Below are 13,588 nucleotides of genomic sequence, written 5' to 3' on the forward strand. Positions count from 1 at the left end.
AAGTGAGTGGTGACCAGAACTTTAAAGGCCCAAAAGGCAGAATAAAAGTATCCATATGACTCCAGTGGTCAAATCCATATCTTTTGAAATGATATGATAGGTTTGGGTAAGAAACAGATAAATATTTAAGTCTTTTTTTTTTCTTTTTTTTTTTTACTGTAAATCTACACTTTCGCATTTAGCCACCTACTGGTAAGGTGGAGATTGATAGTAAAAAAGGACTTAAATATTGATGTTTCTCACCCTTGTATTACTTCAGAAGATATGGATTTAACCACTGGAGTAATTTGGATTACTTTTTTGCCTCCATTTGCATTGTGAGGACCAACAGAACTGAAATCATCTTTTAAAAATCTTCATTTGTGTTTTGCAGAAGAAAGTCAAACACATCTGGAATGGCATGAGGGCGAGTAAATGATAAGAGAATTTTCATTTTTGGGTGAACTATCCCTTTAATATACATAAATACATTACATATTTCATAATTTTATTTATTGTAATAATGATCTCTCATTTGTGGGGAGAAATATCCAAATGCCATTTTTTGTGTTTATTGCTTGTGGTCATATATAGATTATTTGACTTTTCCCTTCAACTTCCTTGTCACAACCTTGGTCAAGACACAAAAAAAACCCTGTTTTCAGCTACAGAGATATGGCTTAAGTAGCACAAATATGTTCATCCTCTGTCAAAGTCCATGTTTATTGTTGTCTAGGGAGTGGGGAGGGCGACATTAACACAAAACACAACGTTTACACACTGGGAGAGGGAAATGAGGCAGACGGAAACAGTGTAGTGAAATATATACACGGGTTTATTTACAATTCGCAACCGTGACCCAAAAGTGTCCAAACAATCCAAAAGTATTAATTACAAGAAAATATTTACACTATGTACATCCAAACAAGACGAGGAAGAAAAAGCATTGGACATTACCAATTAAAAGAAATGAATAAAACCAAAACGTCTTATATTCCTAATCTTTTTGATCTAATAAACCTATCTAAAGCAAAAAAAAAAAAATGTAGAAACAAAACTCTTCAACGTCCGTGACGTCGTATCTAAACTATACTAACCAAACAAAAAATAGCGAGGTTAAGTTAGTTTTGTTTTTGATATTCCAGACACATTTGTCGATAACTCTTAAACGGCTTAGACAATATTTTCCAAAATAGTATTACTGTAAAACATGGAAAGCTAATAATATTCTTCAAGCTTGTTTTCATTATTTTCACCCGATATTATGAGCATTTGACTGCAAAAGCCGTCGCAATGTGAGTTACCCCGGGAAGAGGTCCTCCTGTCTCAGCGGCAAGCAAGGGACCCGGTGATGGCGTTGGCGTACCGTTTTATATCTTCGCGGGCTTCCGGTTATGGCCATAGACCTCACGGTGACGTCATCACGCCGGACTTCTTCGGATGATTGACAGGGAGAAAACCAACCAGAACGTTAAACCTGCGAAAGTAAAAGTGAAAGACAGAAACCGAGAGGAAAAAAAAGAGCACTCCAAAAGAAACAACACATTAACGTCACATAGGGACGTAACAGTCCATGTTGCACCATTACAGCCCAATAAAAAGAAGGTAAGAAGAACTCATATTGCACACTCAAATGTTCCTCGTCTCTGCATGAGTTCTTACTGTAGGGCTTTGTTTATTTGTCAGAGCTTGGTTGCTGCACAGAATTACTAGATCTTGAACATGAACTTCTTTAGAACCTTGATATCAGCAGCAGTTCTGCTTACATCTGAAGGTAAGAAACAAAGATATTGTTACATTGTGTCTTTTTGAAATGTGTGCTTTGCTTATAATTCCAGCGGAATCACTAGTTTTTCACGTTTTATTTTTTGAAGGGTTCTATGTACAAGGGCCTCTTTATCCTCTGGTTGCACAACTAGGGGGATCCACAATACTGTCCTGCTTTGTGGAAAACCCATTACCTCTGGAGGAGCTGGAGGTTGAATGGAAAAGGACAGATGAACAGACAGTAGTGCAACTGTTTCAGAATGGAGAGGTTAGACCTGAGGCTCAGTATCAGTCTTACAGGAACAGAGCACATTTTTTTTTCTGACCAGATATTTAAAGTGAACTTTTCAATTCTGTTGGAAAACATATCTGTTGCAGACACGGGTATCTACAAATGTGTAGTTTACTCCTATGAGGAAGTTGGGGAAATCTCTGTTCAAATTAAACATGTAGGTAAGTATTTATCCCTATTTAATACAAATCTTTTAATATGTCAATGTGTTTATCATACAAGTAGGATACAGACTGGTACCAAATGAGGCTTTCATTCACAAAAAGTATTTGGACACTTCAGTCACACTTAAAAATGTCTGAATGTCTTTGCATTATATAACAAAATATCAAACCAAATGGCGTTTAGTTTTAAGACATAGCACAAACACATTTCAAGAATCTTCTTTCACAAAAACAAGTTTAATTTTGTAATTATTTAGCAATAGAGATATTGTTCAGAATTAAGACAAAAATATTTGATCACACTGTGGACTTTGTGAAACACGTTGACTTGAGGTGAACTGACTTCACACATCCACTAAAATGACCTTAAGACCAGTTGGTTCAAAGTAATTTAAAAGCAAAAATGGCTAAGAAAAATGAAGTTAGTTCTGAGAAAAGCTCTTGAATTATTTCTTTGCAGATGCAACTTGGTTTGGTATTTTGTATCTAATGCAATTATGTTTTTTTAACTGTGACTTAAGTGTCCAAATACTTTGGGGGTCACTGTAGATATTTAAAACATATTACTAATTGCTGCTATATTTTATGTAATAAAGATGACCATATTTTTATTTTGTATATTACAGAGCATGTAGTTGTGACAAGAGAACAACATGTTGTGTTTGCGTATATTGGTGAGGAGGTTGTTCTTAATTGCATGGTTGACTCATATATTCCTCCTCAACATTTTGAGGAGGTCACTTGTAAAAAGGTTGACAAAAGTTCAGACATCATCCCTGTGCTGCTTTTCCAAAATGGGACAGTATATCCAGAATCCATTCAAAAGAGTTATAGAGACAGGGCTGACTCTTCATTGAAGAAATTCCCAAAGGCAACTTTTCAATGAGACAAAAAAATGTCCAGACTGCTGACAAGGGGAATACATGTGTGAAGTTCACACAGAATATTCAGTGACCTCCACAACTGTGGAAATAGGGCAGCTGGGTAAGTCATGTGTGGAGTTGAAATTCACTTTTATACATTAACTTTGAAAAAATACTGTATGGATGATTTATATATATATATCAGCCACAACATTAAAACCACCTGCCTAATATTGTGTAGGTCCCCCTCGTGTCGCCAAAACAGCACCAACCCGCATCTCAGAATAGCATTCAGAGATGATATTCTTCATCTCAGAATTCTTCTATTAGCTAAGTAACTAATAAATTAAACAGTTGCACTTGAGATATGATGTTCCTGTTCCTCCACAGACACCCGCACAAGACCTGTGTACATACATTATTTGCAAGTTGTCTGTCCCAACATCTGTTTATTTATTGCATTTTCTCTATGGGGTGTAATTGAGGGTAAGCATCCCAAGCATTTTATCTAAGTTTACATTCTCAAATAATAATAATAATAATAATCATTATATATATATATATATATATATATATATATATATATATATATATATATTCATATTCATCATTTTGAGCTTCTGCTTTGCTCAGGGTCTGTAGTTGAGGTGACAATGTGTGCAACAATTAATATGACGAGGATCATTTTGTTATTCCTCATGGCCCCATATTTTCACTGGAATAGAGTGGTTTCAGGTATGTACATTTTAATGAAAGACTGTTTTTCTGTTTCTGTTCATCTTTTATTCTGTGAAGCATTTTATGTTCTAAAGCCATGAACATGAAATCAACAGAGATGTATCACATAATACCCTATATATATATGCAAAGATCGGATCGAATTAGTGTTTATATAAGCTATTATATATCTTCAATTCTGGGATAGAACTTGATGTTTGCTTAAAAGGAGATGTGATTGAACACTGCATTGTACAATCCATGTATTTTTGTATTTCATTGTATATAACATTGTATAACTCATTGTATATTTGTTTCAGTTGTTATTACACTTACATTCTTATATATTTCACATATTATAAATTCAGTTAAATATTTTATACATACATCTACATACAGTACATAGAGTATAAATAGGATACTCTGCTGTGTTTCTATAACTTATTCTAACTCTTATGCTACAGTCTACCATATCTCTGTGTCATCACCTGTATTGCAGTTTCTGTTTTTGTCCAATCCATCCTGTATACCAAAAAATAAATTAAAAAAATAAACGAAATTGCCCCTCTGACATTAATTAAGTTGTATTGTGTGGCATTGTACTGTATATTGATTACAGTTAAGGTTAATAAACAAAATGGCTGAGTGCAGATAGAAATGAATGAATGAATTCAATGTGTTGAGATGGACCTGATGAGCCAAATAACAGATGCTGCGCAAGCTGTGGAACTGAGCTCTTCGTGTTTTGTGGTAAACCCACATATACCTTTCATATGCCTTTCCAGTTGATTTTCCAGATCACATCCAGAGAATTATTGAATATTTAAGCATTCCCATTGCATATCTTCTTATTGCAACAGCATTTTGCTCAGGTAATGCAGCCAGTTTTAAACTAAAAATAAAATGTATTATTATTATGCAGCACACAAATGCAGAAAAAGTCTGCAAATTCTGTCTGGACCTAATTTATGGTTAGACCTTTATGTAACACATGTTTCATCTTTCTTTTATAGTAGTTCTTCATGATCTTTGGAATACATCTCAGTGGACTGAAGTTATGCTTGTTGTTGTTGGGGTTATTCTGCTGTCATCCACACCAGCATTTCTTAAGGCTTTAATCGATGTTTGCGTCCCACAGTTTTTTGATGTTCATTTTTCCCTTCGATCTGTAATAAGTATGTAAAATGTTGTCTACCTTAATTTGTGTGCTTTAGAAACTGAGGCAAATCCCAGATTTCCATGTTCAGTTGTCACATATAACTGCTTAAATTATATTTATCATTCTATGTTTTTATATAATTTCACATAATACTATTTACACCTAACACATAGAATAAAACTGATTTACAATAGAATCTTTAATGCCACATGACCGGGGCCAGTGGAAATTGTTAAGCAACTGTCCCCATTCCAGGCTTCATGTTTTGTAATGAAAATACGTACAGTATGTGGTCACACCAACATTGCTTTATGATTGCTCTCATGTAGAATCTTTAAGACACGTTCTCATGCAGTCAAGCAACAAAAGATCATCAAGTGTTGACGAATGTAAGTAGGATTCATATTTATCAGTTATTCAGGATCCCATTTTCTTATTTAGTTCTTTCTGAGGCCTTATTTAACGATAGTCATTAATTCACAATGTATATCTGTTTTCATTTTCAGCCATGATAATAATGACATATGCCTTTGGGGGAATAACTGCTGCCATATCTTTCATAGTCCTTCCAATTCCAGTAATTCGTCAATACATTTGTAAAAACCTGACAAAAGGCAACTTTGTATACTTATATTGAGATGTTGTAAGTACACACACACACACACACACACAAAAGCTTCATTATACATGTCACACATCAAAATGTTTATTTTTAGTGTTTCCTCAGATTGGCAGTCTTCCTGTTTAAATTGAATAATCAAACTTTTGTTACAAAATGAGAAGGGAGGGCAGGAAAATTAGCATATGTACAGCCAAAAATATGCCAATAACAATAAATTGACTGGGAAATATTATGTTTATAGAGAACATCCATTTGGATTTAGTTGTCTTTTTTTTTTTTTCTCCCCACTCTTTTTGTTTTATACAGTTTAAATTATACTCATTAAAGTAACATACTGGCTGTATTGATGATGACAGTATTTCATTTTCTCCCACTCTCTGTCTCTGTGTTTTTTCCCCAGATTTAGTTTTGGGTAAACATTATGGTTGTTACGCTCATCGGGCATAGCGCATTTATTTTGTATTATCTTTACAAGATTCTGGAGTACACTAATGGTAAGTTGGTATAAAATGTCAGCACACACATTCTATAAAAACAACCATTGTAGCCATTTTTCGTGATTTGTTTGCTATACCAAGCCCTGTGCTATACCCTCTATGTCATTATTCTATGTTATGGCTTTGATTGCATAGCACAGGCTTACAGAAGTTCTAACATGACTATTAAAATATGTCATTGATCACAGGACGTTATGGATGGATGTTGGTCACAGTTCTACTCCATGTTTTGATTGCAATTGCACCTGAGCGGTTCTCCAGAATGGTTCCTGGTAACAAAATACCATAAGAATCAGAAAATGTGGACAGAAAGTCAATTTGAAAACATTATTAAACATTATTTAAAAAAAAAATCTAATAATTATATAAACAAACAAACAAAAAATACATATCTCCTGATGTTGCAATTTTTTTTTTTTTTTTAGGAATTTCCCTCTAATCATTCCTTTAGAATCAATGCTGAATATCTTAAAAACGTTTTCTCTTTTCTAGATGTAATTTACACAGTTTTGTTCATGTATGGGGTGGCAGATCTGCCAGTGGTCAACTCTGTATCTCTTGTTACAGAATTAATACTACAAGTGTGTAAGTGTTAACACCTAAACAATATTGCAGTTAGTTATAATGCTGGATTACAGAGGTCGATATTTTATTGTTCATTAATCTTCTCTTTCCAGACAAGGGGGAGAGAACAGTGGAGGATCTACGTGTAATAGTGCTGCCTTTTGAAAGCATTATGGCTGGTGTTTGGCTGATTTTACAGATTTTACATGCATACTGTGAGTTTCATTGGTATTTTATATCACTTATGTAAAAGAGTTACCACTGTTATTAACACAGCTCACTTTTATTCTCTTCACTTATGAATCACAGGGGCAGTTCAAGGTAGAGAGTAAGTTTAAATTTTTTATCTCAAGTTAATAGCAGTATTAACTTATTTAACTTATTTATTTTAACATGAGTTAATTCATGTTTGAGGCCATTAAGTTAATGGCCAAGTTAAATCATTAATGAATAATAATATAATTACTAGTGAATAATGATGATTTTTTAAAAACTTGTTTTAAAGTCTTTCATATAATTACCCTGTAACAGAGTTATATTTTCACAATTGAAGTTTATAAGTACTTCACAAAACCAAAATAACTTCCCAGAAATGGGAAAGGACTATACAGAGGGAATGTAAATATCCATGAGCCTGTAAAAAACAAACAAACAAAAAAAAAAAAAACGTCACAATATTTATTTTGATTGTTCATTGAAATCATCTACAAAGATTAATTATCTCTTTATCATGCTGACTGCTTCATTGTGTTAACTTGCTGCTTTTGGATTGCTTAATATCTCAAGAAAAAAAAAAAAAGATAATTAATTGTTTTTCAGTGTACAACAGGAGCTGTATGTGCTGAGGGACCTTGTGACAGAGTGCACACCACAGGTAAATTTATGTAGTTTAATTAGTGACATAATTGCAACATAAATTACTTAAAGGGATAGTTCACCCAAAAATGAAAATTCTCTCATCATTTACTCACCCTCATGCCATCCCAGATGTGTTTGACTTTCTTCTGCTGAACACAAATTAAGATTTTTAAAAGAATATTTCAACTCTGTTGGAACACACAATGCAAGTATATGATCAAAGCTCAGAAGGTCCAAAAAGCACATAGAGGCATCATAAAGGTAATCCATAAAACTCCAGTAGTTTAATCCATGTCTTCAGAAGTGATATGATAGGTGTGGGTGAGAAACAGATCAATATTTAAGTAATTTTTCACTGAAAATCTACACGTTCACTTTCACATTCAGCCACCTAGGTTTAGGCTGGTCAAAGATGGATATTGATAGTAAAATTTGGACTTAATAATTGAACTGTTTCTCAACCACACCTATCATATCACTTCTGAAAATATGGATTTAAACACTTGAGTCATATGGATTACTTTTATACTGCCTTTATGTCCTCTTTCTACCTGCTGAGTTCTGGTCACCATTCACTTGTATTGTATGGACCTGCAGAGCTGAAATATTCTTCTACAAATCATAATTTGTGTTCTGCTGAAGACAGAATGTCATGCACATCTGAGATGGAATAAGTGTGATAGAATTTTCATTTTTGGGTGAACTATCCCTTTAAAGGTACATTTTTCATTAGAAATGTACAAAATACAATTATTGAGCCAGCATGTAAAAATCTTTGGATATTTTATGTTAAAGAACAAAGTTTGAGGTTTTTGTTATGTTAAATACTTCATTTTATTGCATTGTTGAATTGCTGTAATACATAGTAATTCACTCCCATAGTTTAATAACTTTGGTTCTGATGGCAGAATTATCTACTAGAATTTATTGTACTGTATATTGCTATTGAAACTTTCCGTTCCTGCAAATTTGAAATAATATTTAGTATGTTTTTTTTTTTTTACATCACAGCTAGGAGACATTGGTGAATCAGATGTGCTCTCTGAAAATTGCCTTTCTGAGAGCAAAAGATGTCAGCCAGAAGCAACACAATTCCTGGGAGAGAGTGAACTAGACACAAAGGTTTAAGATCTTTAAAGCAAGACCTTAACACCATGCATCATGGACTAATGTTATCCCTTTATTATATTTATTTATTTCAATTGCATTATTAAATAGAACTATTTAACAATTAGGTTTCAATTATTTTCATACAATGTTTGTCTAATACATTTTATAGAATTGTATAGTTAATAAAAAAAAGAAAAAAATATTACTGTTTTTCCGATCTTGTTATGGACCTTGAGACTTGGTACCTATGATATTCTACAGTATGTCACTATTTTATTTTATCTCCTCTATTGTTCTTACCTCCACAATATTTACAGTTATTTATTCCTATATTCTTAATCTGACTGCATGGATTTCATCACTGTCTGTTTTTTAACATCGAATCATGTTGCTATTTGAACAACATTCCAAAATTTCTTCTGAAAACATGCAGAGTGACCCTAATAAACAAATCAATATGCCCTACTTCCTCTGATATGCTTCTCGAGCCAAGAAAGAAACAGAAAACCAATCTGCAGCATCACGACACTGCTGAGAACACTCATTGGCTGAGAAAGCAGAGGCAAGCTGTGTGTGTGTATGCAGGGAGAGACTGTGTACAGTATGTGTGCCCTTTATAAAGCAGACTGCTCTGCAGCATTTCTGAACTGGTGCAGTGCCGGTTCATCTCCACTAATGGTGTGCAGAACAAGGGGGACTTAAAGAGAACAACTTCTCAACCAACAAATCAACATAATTTGAAAACCAAACAAAAAAGCAACAAAAACATCCTGCATTATGAGCTTCAACCTTTTCATTTCTTCCTCCCTGTCCCGACGATGGGATGACTCCCACACCACCTACCGGCTCTCCCAAGGGCACCTCTCTTCCTCCAGGTGGCCAATGCGTTTGGAGCCATTGCAGCGCTGGGAGCAGATGGACCTGAGTCAGGTGAGTGTAGTGAATGCAGAGCTGCTGGAGCTGCGGGCCCAGGAAAGAGAACAGTTGGTGGGGCTAAACAACCGCTTTGCATCCTACATTGAGAAGGTGCGCCACCTTGAGCAGCAAAACCGGGCACTGCTTCTGCAGCTGGAGGCCCTACGGCGCAGGCAGAGTCAGCCCTCCAGGGTGCAGCAGCTCTACATACAAGAAGTACGGGGGCTCAGGGAGCAGTTGCACCAAGAAGCCCAGATTAAAGCATGCATGGAAGCGAAGAGGGACCAGCTGCGGGAGACCCATGCACAGCTGCACGAACGCTTGGAGGAAGAGGCACGCCTGCGTATTCGGACAGAAGAAGACTTGCAGCGGCTGAAGGAGGAGGCAAGCAGGGCCATGCTGTGCAGCAGTGATGCAGAAGCCTGTTTGGTCTCCCTGGCGCAGGAGTTGGCATTCCTGAAGCAAGTGTTTGCAGAGGAGATAGAGGGGCTGAGGGTCCAGCTACAGGTGGCCAGCCTCAGTGTGGAGTTGGACACAAGCAGACCAGACCTGTCGGCTGCTCTCAGAGAGATCCGATCGCAGTTTGAGAGCCTGGCTGGACACAACATGCAGACAGCTGAAGCCTGGTATCAGGGTAAGGTGGCAAGTGTAGTGGCGCTGACTGATAAACAGGAGAAGGCTGTGCGCTTGGTGCGTGAAGAGACAGCTGAGTACCGACAACTGCTGCAGTCCCGTTCCGCTGAGGTTGAGGCGCTGAGGAATGCCATTGAGTCACTGAGTGCACAACTAGGTGAACTAGAGGAGACGCAGAACACTGAAGTCACCAATTACCAGGTATACTTTAAATAATAACGATACTGCCCTACAAAGGCGAAATGCAGTAACTATGCCAACTCTGAATGTTGATTACAAAATAGTCTCACACTGATTTCTCTGATTTGAGCATAGTTGAGTCAAATCCATCTGTCACAGGACAGATCATAATCAAAGACCCGATTTTAGTAATAACTCAGTTTCAACAAGGTGGGAGACTGTACATTTGTCAAAAGTTACAGCTGTCCTGTAATTTTCTATGTATATACAGTCTCAACAGTAATGGAATAGTTTCTAATGGGTCCTCCCTTCTTTTGTCATTATTAGGTGGAAGCAAAATGCATTTCCATCCAACTAATGAATCTATGAAATGTAACTGATGCTGACTCATTCAATCAATGCTGAGTCATGACTGTTTCTTTGGAGTAATTACAGCTAAAATTCTGATTCTAAAAGGATCGGCACTGCAGAGAAAAATCTGCTTTATCTAAGACATTCTACTTAATACTCTGTCTCTATCACAAATATTGGATGTTTGATACAATTGAATTTTGTCATAGATTTATTCTTTGAATGCTTCTGTGAACTTGATGTAGGGGAAGATAAGTGACCTAGAGCGGGACATTGCTGAAGCGAAAGATGAAATGTCACTCTATTTGCGGGAGTACCAAGACCTGCTTAATGTTAAGATGGCTTTGGATGTTGAGATTGCGGCTTACAGGTAACAGCATTATTGACAGCATTACATTTTACTTTATATAAAAAAATTTTAAAAAAAAAAACAAAAAAAAAAACATTCCTGTGCATGTTTATACTAAAAAAATGTGGAATTCAAATAACTAACTTGAGATCACAAATACATTGATGTGATTTTTTTTATTGTCTTTTGTTTTATACTTACAGTACATTAACTTTTGTCTCAACAGGAAACTCCTGGAGGGAGAAGAATTTCGATTGACATATTCCACCCTCCCAGTTCTTGCCTAAACAACTGAAAACACACATTCATCATTTTCTTTCTTTAAATACTCTTGTGCCAAATAAAACAATTTTAGATCATAAAATTACCCTTAAGGTCCTGAAATACCAACCATGTTTCATTTCAAACACCATGAAGCACCTAGATTTGTTTTTCCAAAACCACCCTTCTAACCTAGAACCCCCACACCAGACCCTCTTTGCCACACCCAAGTCCATTTTGCATTTACCTCCATTCCTGGTTCTTCATTTACCTTACCCCAAGCATCTAACCATGAAACTAAATAGTAAATCATTGATTTAAAGACAGACGAGCCCTTGTGTCACACAAGAGGTACATTAAAAGAGGTCCCCCTTCTTCTTTACACTCTAAATAAAAATATGGCCACCTTGGAGACATTGCTAAAAGCAGCACTCACTCAGCCAGAGCTCAGTGTCATGTTGGCTGAATTCTTGTAGTCGACCTTACAAAGGTAATATATTGTTCTGCAAGTAAATCTTAAACTTATTGTATTTATGTTTGACTCCTAACACCCGTTGAGCATCTGATTAGCCAGCAAGCCCCTGCTATGCAAACTTTTAACCAATTGTTTGTGAAGGTGGATTGTTGTTAAATCTAGTCTTGCTTTGGGTGATGTGCAATGGACTGAAGCTAATTCATTTCTTAATATGATACCAGACCAAGAATAAGCCAACACGACACTGTCAACCATCCCTGGCTCTTTAGCTTACATGTACAGTAGTAAGAGCAACAGTTCTGTTATATTTTAGCTTATAGACTGTATTATTTACAGTACATTGAATGTAGTAGAATTTAAATTGCTCTGTCAATTCTGCTTCTTATGTTGTGTGTTTTGTTGAGGATATCTGATTGTATTGTTTCACAGTGTTCGACTTGACAAAAGCATGACTGAAAATTAAGAGTAGGATAAAGTCATGGTTAAAGAAAATTATCATGCTCTTATCTGCTTCTGTTGCGTCATCTAGTTTATTGTAAGCCAATTATCAGTAATTTGGTAAATAATCAAGAAACCGAGCCTGTTTACTACGACAGTCTCTGAACTAATTGGTGCTGTATGTTTGCACCAAAATACATCCTAAATAAAGCAAATACAACACCATTTGTTTGGCATGTCTCTGTATGTTTGAGTGTGCATCTGCATGCTCTATGTATGTGAATATGAGAGCATTTTCACAGACCTCATTCAGAGTAGCGCCAGAGATTCTTTTATACTGAGATCTCAACCTCCACTGCTTTACCACTGGAGAGAGCATAACGGTCAACTTGGATCACGTGAGTCTTCCAAGCCAATTATATAAAGCCTGACGTCAAAAGAGCGCAACAGTGCACTCCCACTTTTTCAGCCATCTGGGTTCCGGAAGTATTTTTTCCATTCATTTTTGGCATAGGCAACCAGCTCCAAAGTGAATCCCAACATTGCAAACTTTGTTTTGAGGCAAAAAAGTATTTAAAATTGGGCAAGTCAAGACTCTGTACGTATCGTCTTTCAGAAGGTCACAAACTACAATCCCATGAAGCATTGTGAATGATGTAATTAAATATAAAGCAATGGTACTACATAAAACTATTGATTTAGGTTGATTTTTGCTAAATCTTTCTGATATTTTCAAATATATAATTAGTATTTTCAGGGTAAAGGGAGACTGACTTGGTTACGCGTCATTCACAGTGCGTCACTGGAGTGGGCGGTCGCACCTGGGCTTGTTTTGAGGGCTTTGTTGGCCACGGTTCTCTGATTGGTGAAGCTTTCTTTGGGTAGTATAATTATTCACCAGGAACCCCCCTATTAAACACTTTTTTTTTTTTTTTTTTTATGAAGTTGAAATAACACAGACTGATGGCTTCAACAGAAGGCATACACCATTGATGAACAACCTCAGAGCTCATGGTAGGTCTGTCTTTAAACGTTTATAAGAAATCATTGAAAATGATTTAGTCTATGGAAAAAATTTATGGGATTTTACTTTCAGAACAAGATTGTTGCGCTCTATGAACTGCGTTTAGAACGTTACGACATTAAGTCACCATTTGCAGAAACCATATAAATGAATGGGGAGAGCTGTAAACTGAAACCCACAAGTTACAAAATCTGTGATTTCTATTAAAAACAGCAATTTTATCATTGTAAACTCCACAAAAATATCTCACTCCAAAAGAATTGTTTAGTGTAAACATGTTGAAAATTGGCAGACAGGTGGCCAATTCATTAAGTGATGAGCTGTTTCCTCACAAAAGCAGTTTATACCTAAGCATCTCCTCTGTAGACAT

The 13,588-nt window shown here is 35.9% G+C and overlaps 1 protein-coding gene and 1 long non-coding RNA gene across 4 annotated transcripts; both read left to right on the top strand.

Moving 5' to 3' along the window:
* The first annotated feature begins 1,174 nt into the window (after positions 1–1,174).
* Positions 1,175–3,884, top strand: LOC127414239 (uncharacterized). Of its 3 annotated transcripts, none has more exons than XR_007892767.1 (4): positions 1,175–1,584; positions 1,666–1,753; positions 1,854–3,551; positions 3,699–3,884. It is a non-coding gene; the product is annotated as an uncharacterized LOC127414239 (long non-coding RNA). The 3 variants fall into 3 exon arrangements; XR_007892768.1 differs by having other exon boundaries at positions 1,854–3,186; positions 3,307–3,884; XR_007892766.1 differs by having other exon boundaries at positions 1,192–1,584; positions 1,854–3,884.
* A 1,389-nt stretch (positions 3,885–5,273) lies between these two features.
* LOC127414238 (neurofilament light polypeptide-like) lies at positions 5,274–12,419 on the top strand. Its single transcript, XM_051652120.1, has 11 exons — positions 5,274–5,330; positions 5,448–5,584; positions 5,964–6,057; positions 6,249–6,332; positions 6,553–6,645; positions 6,738–6,839; positions 6,934–6,952; positions 7,444–7,498; positions 8,494–10,341; positions 10,917–11,041; positions 11,247–12,419. The coding sequence occupies exons 9-11, from the start codon at positions 9,370–9,372 to the stop codon at positions 11,305–11,307; spliced, it is 1,158 nt and encodes a 385-aa protein (XP_051508080.1). The 5' UTR covers positions 5,274–5,330; positions 5,448–5,584; positions 5,964–6,057; positions 6,249–6,332; positions 6,553–6,645; positions 6,738–6,839; positions 6,934–6,952; positions 7,444–7,498; positions 8,494–9,369; the 3' UTR covers positions 11,308–12,419.
* Positions 12,420–13,588: the final 1,169 nt, after the last annotated feature.

This window comes from Myxocyprinus asiaticus, chromosome 23 (assembly GCF_019703515.2).
Source record: "Myxocyprinus asiaticus isolate MX2 ecotype Aquarium Trade chromosome 23, UBuf_Myxa_2, whole genome shotgun sequence".
In the NCBI taxonomy this organism is placed as follows: domain Eukaryota; kingdom Metazoa; phylum Chordata; class Actinopteri; order Cypriniformes; family Catostomidae; genus Myxocyprinus; species Myxocyprinus asiaticus.

What these genes read in the sequence shown, in the direction of transcription:
- LOC127414238 (XM_051652120.1), top strand. Translation starts at nt 9,370, where the DNA reads ATGAGCTTCAACCTTTTCATTTCTTCCTCCCTGTCCCGACGATGGGAT. An exon ending in CTGAAGTCACCAATTACCAG is followed by an intron (nt 10,342 to 10,916) that starts GTATACTTTAAA and finishes AACTTGATGTAG; the next exon opens with GGGAAGATAAGTGACCTAGA. An exon ending in GTTGAGATTGCGGCTTACAG is followed by an intron (nt 11,042 to 11,246) that starts GTAACAGCATTA and finishes TTGTCTCAACAG; the next exon opens with GAAACTCCTGGAGGGAGAAG.